Raw genomic sequence first — 12,842 nt, 5'->3', positions numbered from 1 at the left:
ACATTGTTTTTCTTTGTTTATTTAGTTTGGGATTAAAAATATATATCTAATTCAAAATTAGTGCCGAATCAAGAGTAAACCACAAATAAATTTTCTTTGGTATTGTGTTAACCTATTTTTATTACTAGAAACCACTAATTTAGTTACATAATTTTAATATCTGGTGTTCATAGAACAATGGATCTGAAAGTCGAAATATCTTATTTAACTATCTCAAAAACTTGATCCAACCACTACAAGAAGTTTCAAATGGATTTGATAATTTCATAGTTATTTTAACAATTGCGATTTAAATTTAACAATGTATCATGACAATATAGCTAGCTACCAATAAATAAAGTATTTTATTCTGAGTTGCATTTGGTATGATTCAATATCTAAAATTACAGTATTAATAAATCTAATGTGGGGGTTATTTTAAATTTTAGCCTTTTTTTAAGAAATCAATTCTACATCTTAGTGTTAAATGCTGAAAAATCACTCTCCTGGACAGTTCTCACCATTTTCAGTGAAAGAATTGTTATTGTTTGCAGAAAGTACTGAAAGATAAGCTGGCTTTGGAACAAGAATCAAAGAAGTTCTTTAAGGAGCACTGTCAGAAGGCGGAGCAGGAGATTCACAGATTGAACTGTCTGCGCCAGCAAGAGTTGGAAGCTCGGCTTCATAACGAGAAGAAGTCACTGGAACAGCTGGCGTAAGTTGAAAATCACCTGCAAGATCCAATAGCGTATGGGGCCGTTCAAGTATTACGTAAGCAGATTTATTGCAATTATTTACCCCCCCTCTAATCCCCCCTTGTCAGCAAAGTAAGCAAAGCTCTTACCCCCTCCCCCCCCCCATGCTTACGTAAACATTTGTCAAATTAATGTATTATTTTTTTTTTAAATTTTATAACGTTATAATTATAATTGAAAAATAAGAAAAGATTTAGGATAGAGATTATATTTTACTGAAACGGTATTCAACATAGAGTAAAGGACAAAAAATATTATATCTTACTAACATAACAAACTTTATTTTAAATGTTTGGTACATATATTAAATTCAAATTAACAGTCTTCAGTCCATGAAACCCGAATCCATGATTCTAAGTTTTCGATGACATTTGGATTGCTTCGATTTGCTGCTCAGTGTTGTGAGTTCTGCTCGCTTTCATCCGATTTTGGAATGTCTACGTCATTCTCATCGAGCCATTCAACATTCATGGTGCTCTAAATTTTGAATAATGCACATCAGTTCATTAGCACGACGAGCAGCGACTCTTACAGGTGTAAACTTTCCTATCAGTGTGCGTGTTTACTTTCTTATGGATCTTTTCGATGTGACGATTTAGTGACTTGACGGAAGCATGATAAAGACCACACGTTTTGCATGTTCGACTTAAGAGCCTCAATTGTACCGTCGGACAAAAATAATCGTATGGCATTTGCAGGAAATCTTTGAGTGAAGCACTTAAGCGTAGAGCTAAATTGACTGGAAGATTAAGAAATTGCCCTCCTTCATCTAAAAACCAAGTCATCAACTGTTTGTTTTAACTTTTACAGGTGGTGGAAGAAACCTGTTGTCTAGTAATCTAAATAGGCCACTTCCTTGGACGACAGCATTCTGTATTCTACATTTTACAATTTGGAGCAAGTATTGGCTTTCACGCACCATGTTCTGAATACCATTTAATGTCTGGAAAATCAGGAAGATCTTGTTCACCTGCCCCAACATATTTTGCATTAACATTATAGCCATCAATTTCCATTGAACTCCATACTTCAGCTAATACATTTCCTGCAAATTTGAATCGAAATTAGATCTTTCTAAATGTTCATCAATTGTAACGCCACGTTCATCCAAATGAGACCCAAAATGGTCATGATGGCAATATTAAACCAGCCAGTTCCCGACTAAGAGGAGCCATTTCTGCGCTCTACTCTGTTTATTTCGCACTTCTTCCGGGGGCATTGGTAGCTAAAAACAATGCATCGAGATCATGTCGCTTAAAAGTGTTGTATAGAAAACCCTATGACTTTTTGATAACGCGGATTTTCATCTGGCCCTCCATCAACCGTCATGATTACCACTGTTTTACTAGTCCATGGTCAGTTTTAAACTAATGGTCGGAACTCTTCAAGTTCGAGAAGCGTCTCGAAATCCTGAGCATGAGTATTAGCAGTAGATGAACTATGCTTTCCACTTCGAATAGCGATGTATGTTGGTCCAGAATATCCAACAGTTTGCGGTTGTCCTAGCATATTGGAAGTGATTTTGATACCAGCATAAACAGATGTATTAATTTATGACGCTCAGCGATTACCCAATCGTGATCAGGCAATTTGATTCTATATTCCATGTGCATTAGAAGAGGTGCTTGCTTAATTTGCCGCAGTTACGCCAATAGGGACTCGAGCTTTATCATCTTGAGATATGAAAAATACTTGATCTGGTCCTAGTATGGATGCTATGTTCTCTAAATAATGGATTGATGTTTCAGCGAACTTGCTATCTAAGTGGCTCTTGTGGTGATCAGTTTGAGCCCGAATGAGCTTAACCAGGGACTGTCGATACATGTCTTCGTCCCTCTGCAGAATTAGATTTTCTGGGAATCAAACGAAGATATGTCCCACACTGCGACTAATGTCAAATCCCATTTTACGTAATTCTTGTGTGAGTTCATCAAGAGTTTTTACCTGCGAATTGATTCCGTTCGTCTTCTATCATCTGCTGCACTCCCAAATAAAGCTATATCCGCGATTGTTTTCAATAGTAAAGGTTGATTGCTTTCAAGATTAGGACGTCCCACTGAATCCTTCAGAGATAGTCTTTTTTTCATTTCTGGATTTTCATGGACAAATATCTTCTAACTTTCTTTTCATACCATCCCTGTGTTTCTTCTGGGCAACTGCGTTTTGAACCTTCCTGTTTAAAGACTGTTTTGCTGTTTTTTATTTCCTTGCGCAACTTAATGATCTGTTTATCAACTTCAGCACGGCTTGGCATAGTATCTCTGCAGAATACAAAGCATTCAGATTTTTTTTCGAGTAGAGCAATCTTATTTTTTCATAGCTTCCTGAGAAGGTTTTTGGTCTCTGTTTATCTGTATTTTTATTAATTTCGCATTGCTGTTGTGATTCATTACCGGTTTTTATTTTATCTTCTTCCCTGTTTTTTAACATTTGAAGCTGGCTGTGTAATTTGTGTTTTTTCTGCAGGTTACAGGTTGCCTAAAAATAAAAACTTTTCTATGGTTTTGCAAAAGATTTCTCTTATTAAGCTACATAAATACAACGTATGGCAATATATATGGTAAATTACAAAACCCTATGGCTTTAAATCTAATATCTTTAAACGAGCAATTCGTTCCAGGTCACAAAATACAGGGTGTTATACTCTATTCAAGTAGGTATTTAAAAGAATGTAAACAATCTTGATATGTCTTTTTATTGAAATATGCAATTATAAAATCAGATATTTGTAAGGTGCGTACAGGACATCACGAGGCTTGCGCCGCGAATGGTTCGTCTCGCATACCTGAGGCATGCTACGGCACATGTATACGTGCGAACCATTCGCGGCGCACGCCTCGCGAGATTGTCTGTATGCACCTTTATGTTACTTACAGAAAAAGCAATTTTTTAATATTTGTTGAGTTTTTTAAATGAATTACAACAGATTTTACACAGTTTACAATTTTAAACCACATATTTCAATAAAAAGACATATAAAGATTGTTCACATTCTGTTAAATACCTATTTGAATAGAGTATAGTTTTCTGTAGGTATATATAATATTTATATATATATATATATATATATATTATATTGTATATATGTGTATAAAACTAACATCCTGTATTTTGTGACCAATTGACGGAATCAATTATAAGAAATAAATCTATATAATGAATATTACCTCTATACTTTAAGATAGGCCATAATATTTTCTACATAATATTTTCTAATTAGCAAAGAGAAACTTTTTGGCGATTTCTAATATTTCTAGTAGGTATTCATAGGTAGCTAAAATGATTTTGTCACTCACCTTAGAAAAAAATGTAGTAGATTGGATTTATTCTTAGTCGCCGCTTGCAATTCTTCTTCGATTCTCTTAGATACAATAATATCTAGTTCCTTGTCGGATTTTGCTTGTAATTTGTAATTTCGCCACACTTCGTTAACTAACTTTTGTACATTTTTTTGTACTTTTGTACTTGTATGAGATTTTTGAAAACTTTCAAAACAATTTTTTGGTATAACTTGGATTTGTCTATTTGAAACGACAACTTATTTAAACATTAAACTTTGGCTAATGGAATGAATATTAACACAAATGTTAACTTGCTTTTACTATGCTTACAATACGTCTACTCGCTATAGCATCCAAACGAAACAATTAGACAAGTGAACAGCGCGCGGTAATTCCCTTACTCGGTTCTAACGCGAGTAGGGGGAATTACCGCGCACTGTTCACTAAACGTATGTATTACTTGCGGGAATCTCCGAAAATGTTGTTTCGTTTTTCAAGCAAAGACAATGTGTGGGTTGCCATTCGTGTAAAAAAGAAAATAACTACCGATGACGTAATCATCATCTAGACTCCCTACCCCCCATGTCATCCAAAATAAGCAAAGCAAAGACCCCCCCCGCCCCCCCCATAGTGCTTACGTAATACTTGAACGGCCCCGTGCTAACCTAGATAAATTTATTCGGCCAGCTAAATTCTAATAAAATATTATGTTTAAGTAAATAAATTAACTATTTAACCACAATAACAAAAATGCTTTGTATTTTTCAGTTTTCAGCAGATTATCGTGGAGAGGAATGACATGAGACAAGACCAACGGTTGTTGAGGGAGATACGGCAACAGTTGTTGAATCGTGCCGACCATCTTGATGTTAACTCAAGTATGTCTGTTCATAGAAGTAAATAGTAGAACCGTATGTAGTTTATGATAAGTCATTGCTGGGCAGAATTTGGCAGCCTTCATGTAATTTATGACTCACATTCATCGGGGGGGGGGGGGGGGGGGGACCAGTGAAGTACCATATTTTTTTGGTTTTGAATACATAATTGTATTTTGATTAATATTTCAGTCTAAGGTCCATTTTACATGCAAATTCATGAATCTGTCCAACCAAAGTCTGTTTCCCTTAAGATGATGAAATGGGCTGCAGTTGGAGAACAGGAGATGATTCTTGAAGGTGGTACTTATCAATGTCCAGTCTCTCAGGTGATTGAATGACTTGTATGGGAAGAGCATTTTGTTCCTTCCAAGGGAGCTGAGCTACTATTTAGACAACATAATTGAGATGCTCTTGACCACTTCAGCTTTTCCTCGTCTATTTAGATAAATACCATGGGTAGTAAACAGATGTCTAAGCAGCAGATGTTGAGGAAGTAGTTTTAGTCTAGCTTTTGCCTTAGCATTCCTTTCTAACTCTGTGTTTATTGTGGAGATCTTTGTATCCAGGTGATAAACGACGTGCCTTATGAGGCACGAATAGTGCCTGATATCAAGTTGGTATGCTGAGTTTTATTTAAAAGACTGAGCATGTCCTCACCAAACTTTTTTCTTCAGTATTTTCAATGCTATTGGTTTCTGCTAAGACCAAAATGTAGTCGTCACCTCCTAAGTGACTGCATAGCTCATGCACATCATCTGTTACTTGATTGAACACAGCCCCTGGTCTAAAAAAAGACCAGACATTTGGGAGTGCCAATGGCCAAGTGGTCCAAGACATTGGACTTTGGGTCTGAGTTAGAGATATCTCGGTTTCAAGTTCTGTCTGTGACCGTTGCAATTTTTATCAGTACCATCGATCTTGTACTTTATTGACTCTCTTCTTTATTCTGTTTGATAAGATCCATGCACAGGCCAGTGGTCCATAAGGATGGGCAAAATTAGGCTCAAAGGGGGGGGGGGAGGGGATATTGTTTTTTGTTCCAGAAGATGTTCAATGGTACCGCCGTTGCTGTCAGATAGAATGATTACCTTCGGTCTGATTGACTTGGTGTTTATTTTGGGCAATAGATTTATGTGAAAAATTATTTGCCTTATATGAAAATTATTTAACTTGTTTTTGTTTTGTTGCTTTTCAGGTACATATTTTTGTGTAATATAGGGGCTCTTCTTGGGTGTTAACCTTTTGACTGTTGACTCATTTCTCTACTGTGTCACATTTTTTTTTAGTTCTTTATTTTTCCATTTATTGTATATTAAGGTTTAGCTTTGCACCTATAATAGAAAAATGGATTTTTAAACATACTTCGATAATAAAGTTAAATAAAACATTTTTATAAAAAAAATTATTAATTTTATTTTTAAATTATTATACTAACTAGGCCTAAGATTACAGTGGATATTCTGATAGTCTAATCAATAACATTTGCAATATAAAAAAGTTCTAAAAACTCATTGTTTATACTAGAGTTAGTTGCATCAAATTCAAAGAGGGTTGGCCTAAAGCCTCGAAAGCGATTGACATCGCGCCACCCAAAGATATTCTGAGGGCCTATAAAAATAGGTTCATTCAACACTTTCTACCTCATTTTGTGGTGTAGGAATAGATCTAGGTATTACTGGTCTTAAAGGAAGCTGTGGCGAAGCAACAGGGTCACCTGAATCCAAGTCACTGTGTCTGTCACTGGACAATCATCACTTACATTCACCAAAGGTAAACCGACTTCGTTATCGGGAATACTTTTGTCATCACTATCAGAATCTAAAATACACTCTTCTATTTTGTCTAAAGAAAGACATGAACGACTTTACGATGCCATATTACAACACAATGCTCAACAGTAACAGTAACATAACCTAAACAAAACCGGTGGCCACGTGGAAGCTCAGTGCCACTAAGCCTGTCCAACGCTCCACTCGTCAGTCCGTAACATCAATACGCAGTGCAAGTGTCTGTTCAATAAGCTCCTGACACCTAGCGGAAAGCCGTAGAACTTTCAAGGTAGGTTTCAAAAGTTGCCAATAGAGTGCAGAGTGGAATAACAATAAAATAATCACTCCCGCAGAGGTTACGGGATTAACAGAGCAGTGACAAGCTCGTCCTGTTAGAGGTATGGGAATAACAATCAAAGCACTTTGGCCGCTCCCGTAGCATTGACGGGATTATCAGTTAATAGGTTAGTGTTTACAAGCTGGCTATAGTGGTTTTCAGATAAAAAGTGTGAATCGGTGCTAGGAGATAAAGAAAAAATGGCACAAGACCATTCAGTGTTTTTTAAAAATTGGTTATTTTTAAAAGTGGAAAGCAATGAAAACATTGTTTATCCAAATCTCTCTGTTTGTTTAATTAAATTTTTATGTACCTTATTACAATAAGAAATGTGTTTAGAGGTCATTTTGTACCATCTTACAGCTATCATGTCATATGTCGTGTAGTGAAGCAGCAGTTTGGAACATGTTAACACGGAAGTGGCAGTCAAGGGGTTAATTTGATTAATTGTTACAGATTCCAATGTGGAGACAGTCGACTCTGGAGAACGTCCTTACCTGGAAGAGAGACACATTCGACGAGCCACATAGCAGTCAAGGCGCCCTCTGGCAGAGTGGTTCTAACTCAGTAGTCAACTCTCAGGTCTGTCTTACTGATGACGAAAGACTTTTCAGCCTGAGACCACTTCTAAACATTTCAATCTTTTTGTGATAAATGATAGGTAATTTTTACAGTACATTAAAATAATTTATTACTTATGTCTATAAATAGGATTTATTCGATACAAAACGATATATCAATCATGTGCTTTAAATGTAAAATACTGTATATAACAAATGAGCAAGCTTTTGTTAGCTATTTCCAATATGTTGTAAGATAAATATTCTTAGAGAATTAGTGTGGTAAATTTTGTAATGGTACTTTTGTAAATATGTAAAATTTTTTTCATGAATAAAAGTGTGCACTGTTAAAATGAAATATAATCACTTTTGCAGCTGCATTCTATTTTATTTTTTACTTCCATTCATGTATTCCATCCATTTAGTTTTGTGAGAATTATATTATAATTCTACAACTAAGGATTCCCAAGTATTAGTTATTGTATATCTAAAAAATTGGTGAAAGAGATTCTTTGTTGTTGGATTGGGGTTGATTACACCAATCCATCTGTGAATGGTGATGGATGTGTGAATAAATTAATAATAATTTGATTTTTAATTCCTAGTTGCATTCAGTTCTAGATTGTTACAGCCAAGACAATATTTCCTTTACCAATTTGTGTTAAAAAAGAGGTCTGCCATTTGTATTTTATTCTCTACGCACCAGCTAGATGATATAAAGTGATAATAAATGGTAGTCATAATAACTAAAAAATGTGTTCTGTTTTTGTCATACAATTACAGAAGGCAACAAAAATGTGGCCTTCCTAATTAGGTGTGATTTTGAAGAAGGCTATTTATTTTAACCCTTTGAACGCCGATATAAATTTAGTCATTTTTTAGATTACGCTCATTTAAGGTGAAAAAATAAAAATGAAAATTCCTTAAAGCTAATTTTTGTATTCATTCCTAATGACTAATAGTCACACAAAAAAAATTAAATTTTACAATAATGTAATACTTGTATTAAAATAATCACATTTTTTCATAATAATGGAATATTACAATCAAAATCAAATTTAGGTTACAGAGTAATCAAATGTATGTGATGAAAAATATGAAAACTATGTACAAGGATAAGAAAACAAATAAAGTGTAATATGCTGATCTTGATTAGTTTTATAAGTTCTGATAATATTAGATTTAGGCAGTTGTACGGTAAACTTCAAAACAAAAATCGGGATGAAGCCATGGGGTCTCGGGACATGACTTGCAGCCATAATTACTCAACAGAAAAGAAACAATAAATACTTTATTATAACACCTAAAACATGGTAACAATAACTTTTTACAACTGTTTGTATAAGGAATGACAACGCAAGAACACTTCCCAAAGGCACAATGCGTGCTCCACTGACAGTCGGTAATGGCGGATAGTATCGTCATCGGCGTACAGACGGGAGTGGGAGAACAGCTGCCGGCAAGAAAACAATTTACTGTTTACCTACTGCGGCCAGCTGACAGCTGCAACTGGATTATTTGGTCAAGCCAGTACATTACTTTGTATTGTGGCCTATGTATTGAACTTATAAACGTCAAAAACAGTAATAAAATGTATTTTTATCGATCGGCGGATTATTTCGTCTTTGGCGTTATAAGACCAAACAACATCGCGGATTATTCCGTCTACGGCGTGCTAATGGTTAAAATCTGAATAAACTTAAAACATTGATCGTTTCCATAGGAAAAATATAAAAGCCATTTTATAAACATTACTTGATTTTTTTTTGTTGTTGTTTAATTGAACACTTTAATTGCCATCATATGCGTTCCCAAGATGTTTGTTAACTATTTCCGACTTTACTACTGAATTTTTTGTTGCTGATTTTGATTTTATATTGATATTTTGGTTAGTTTACAGTATTTTTCAAATTAGTAATTGGTGAGAATATGGAGTAGTTTTGGACTGGTTGGATCTGTGTATTCTTTTTCTGTCCTAAATTTCTAGAAAATAAAGGTGACGACCTGATCGGACCACATCATTCCTAGAAAAACTTGATTATGTTTTACTAAACATCCAAGATAACACCCTAGAGCCTGCTTAGTGTTAAGCCACCACTATTTAGCTGCATCAGAGGTCTGTGTAGGGTAAGAAAAAACTTAAAATGTGCTACCAAAAATTAGTAACCGATGAGGGTCGTCAGAAAGTTAAAAAGTTTTAGAAAATGTTAACTTTTTGTGATCAGTCCCCTGGAAAACCTTATTTGTGTAAAGAGTTACTTTATTTATGCAAATAACATTTAATTTTATCTTACATTTATTTATCTTATTTTTTACACTTATACGTTCAGTAAACAGTATTGTAATACACTGTTACTGCATTGTAATACACTGACTTTTTTATTTTTCAATTTTGTTTTTATTATCTACTTATTTAAAATTCCTAATTTCGTTATATTAATACGAAATATACCATAATGTGTTACCAGTATACCTATAAATGATTATGTATAATACAGCTATATTAAATGTCATTATATTAATAATTCAAAATAAGTTTTTGTATTGCTCAAAATTAGATCTCAACTGAAAAAAAAACAAAACACCGACCTGATAGGTTCACAAAATTGGCACTTTTCAATGGCTACATATAGAGATAACTCTATACTCAGTAATTATTCTTGTATGTATAGTCCTAACATGTGGAATGTCCAAATATTATGGCCGAACACTATTAGAATGCGCTCTGAAGATGCTATAAGGCAAAAACATCAATAATGTTATTGCCAACTCACTAGGGTCAGTGACGCTCTAACCATAAAAACTGCACTGACCCAATCGGTTGGTGTGGCAGAGCACATGGCAAGGATTGCCATTTGAACATTGAGATTTGCCTGGAACTTCTTTTTTATTTGGGTAAAAGGGAAAAAATAAAATAATACTCAAGATTAAATTCCAGGAAGTCTAATGAACACCTCAAGTTTTTTATTTAATGTTTATTGTTAAAAAAGTATCAATATCAAATGGGAAGTACTTGTAATAACAGTTCCATACTATGCTATCAGTGTTGTGTTTTACAAAGCGATGGTATTATACTGAATTTTATTTATTTTAAAAAAGTAGTAAGATGCAACACATAACTGTGCAGATTATAAACAAAATCAATAATGTTGTGTCCTTTTAAATCAGAGCCAGATACCATGTTCTGCAGTGGGTTTAATTGTCTGTCGGTTCAGCAATTAACTGTAACTTGGCAAACCTTGTACCTAAATTGTTAACAGACATTTGGATCCTTTAGATATAAAATCTTGGATTATTCATTTCAGTCTCAGTGTGTTAGGTTCAGAAAAGTTACTTACCAATACAAAAGCGAGGACATTCTCCAAACGGTAGGTATGAGTATGGTGGGCTTGATCTCGTGAGGTGGGTTGGGTCCAAAGCATTCTGGATCGAACTTGTTGGGATCAGGGAAGAGCTTGGGATTCCAGTGGATGCCGTATAGCAAGATATTGATGTCACTTTCGTTCTAAATGATGATGTCACTGCCAGGCACTTTGTAGTTTTTATGCACTTATGAATTAAAAATGGAACACTCAAGTACTTCCGTAATGTATCTGTTAAGGAAAATGATAATTAATGATTTTCCTTGTAGAGAAGTAATGATTTAATTACTTTTTTTTATTAAGATCACTCATCCAGGGAATATGATTGTTACTAGATCAGATAACAATTCATCCCTATCGACACTCATCTCATTTTTTTCTTTAGATAAAAAAAAAATGTTACAATCTGTTGTCATTGACACTTAAAGAATGTACAGGCTATTTACAAACTCTCTATACAGAAACTAAATCTTTGAATCTATAATTGTTATGTTTTATTTAATTTGGGATTTTTATGTTTCGTATACTTTCTTTGCACACTTAGGACAAGGATAGGAAACTATGGAAATATCTCATTGCACTTAACCTTAGAAGAACCTTTGCCTTACTTCCAGAGTGAAAGGATATTTGGGAAATTAAGAATGGAGATAGAGGCCGTCTCCTACCGCAATCTGATGTTATATGAGGATGATAGTGAGCACTATCTCAAAGTTATGTCAACTTGGAACAAGGGGTGGATATCTCTATTTCAGACACTTCCAGTCCAATAGGACGGGGACAGTACTCCTCACGTTTAGGGTTGCAAAAACCTTTAACATAAAGGAATTCCAATCCACTTCAAGGTGTTATAACGTGTAACTATGGCAAATGTCTGAACTCCTGTTATCCTTTCACTCCAGTCATCCTCCACAGTAGTTTGTTTCAAGGTTATTTTTGACGATGGAAGGATTGTGAAGGAAACAGGATTTTTCCGGACATTTGCCATCGTTTAGTGAAACAAGAAATCAGTAACACTAGGTCAGTCGTAGGTGGTCAGTAGACGAGTGAAGACATATTGTGACCTGTATTCCGCAGCTCAGTTTTAATGATTAGTGTTTTGTATAGTTTTTTTTTTATTAAGTGCATGTTTTTAGAGTTAGTGAAGTTGACAAACAACATGGTGGTTGTGATTCCTGACTTAGGCGTGCCACAACGCTTTGGTAAGATTTGTTTATTTTAACCTAGTTTGTAATTATGTATTAGGTTAGTTCTTTACCTGAAGAAGAGATCAGATTGCAGATCTCGAAACGTTGTGTTACTGATTTCTTGTTTCACTGAACGATGGCAAATGTCCGGAAAAATCCTGTTTCCTTCTCCACAGTAGACTAGACCTATCAATATACATCCACCCTTTTACCCCAATTTATTGACATATACTGTTAGTGATTCATTAGGCTGTCCAGATGTAAGAGACACATTGGTTTTGGTTGTAAGTTCACACATGTATACACTGTACAGTATAAACCATACCTTTTACTTTGAAATTCATAAGTAATGTAGGAGTTAAATTACAGCAATATGAATCAATTAGATTATGATGTGTCAGTTGAATTAAAGGTTTTGTGTAAAAAACCTTTTAAAAACACAATTTTGAAGTACAGTATTAAAAAGTTGTTTTGAATGTTTTCAGTTACTTCATGAAAAAATTTGTCTAATTGGAGTAGTTTGTTTGTAACCATTAACTTACGGCTGACAATTCATGGTAGGCTACATTCAATAGTTTTCTTTATTTTTTTAATTGTGTGTGTCATTGGGCAACTTTCCAATGTTCACAACGTAGCCATGGAGGGAAGGGTTGGTTTAATATGAATTTTGAGTTTAGCTCTATTAAACCTTCGTCAATGCAGCGTCTGGATCTGATACTGTGTTTTTTTTTTTTCCC

The 12,842-nt window shown here is 34.6% G+C and overlaps 1 protein-coding gene across 1 annotated transcript in view; it reads left to right on the top strand.

Annotated features, from left to right (window-relative positions):
- LOC124365889 overlaps positions 1–8,021 on the top strand; it is a 60,398-nt gene extending 52,377 nt beyond the window's left edge. The window contains exons 15-17 of the mRNA XM_046821997.1: positions 534–694; positions 4,784–4,893; positions 7,456–8,021. Of these exons, the coding sequence (XP_046677953.1) occupies positions 534–694; positions 4,784–4,893; positions 7,456–7,529 (345 nt within the window). The 3' untranslated portion in view covers positions 7,530–8,021. The remainder of the gene's footprint in view (positions 1–533; positions 695–4,783; positions 4,894–7,455) is intronic.
- The last annotated feature ends 4,821 nt before the right edge of the window (positions 8,022–12,842 follow it).

Source organism: Homalodisca vitripennis, chromosome 7 (genome assembly GCF_021130785.1).
Source record: "Homalodisca vitripennis isolate AUS2020 chromosome 7, UT_GWSS_2.1, whole genome shotgun sequence".
In the NCBI taxonomy this organism is placed as follows: domain Eukaryota; kingdom Metazoa; phylum Arthropoda; class Insecta; order Hemiptera; family Cicadellidae; genus Homalodisca; species Homalodisca vitripennis.
The sequence above is the reverse complement of the archived record's forward strand: the minus strand, read 5'-3'. Positions and strand labels throughout refer to the sequence as shown.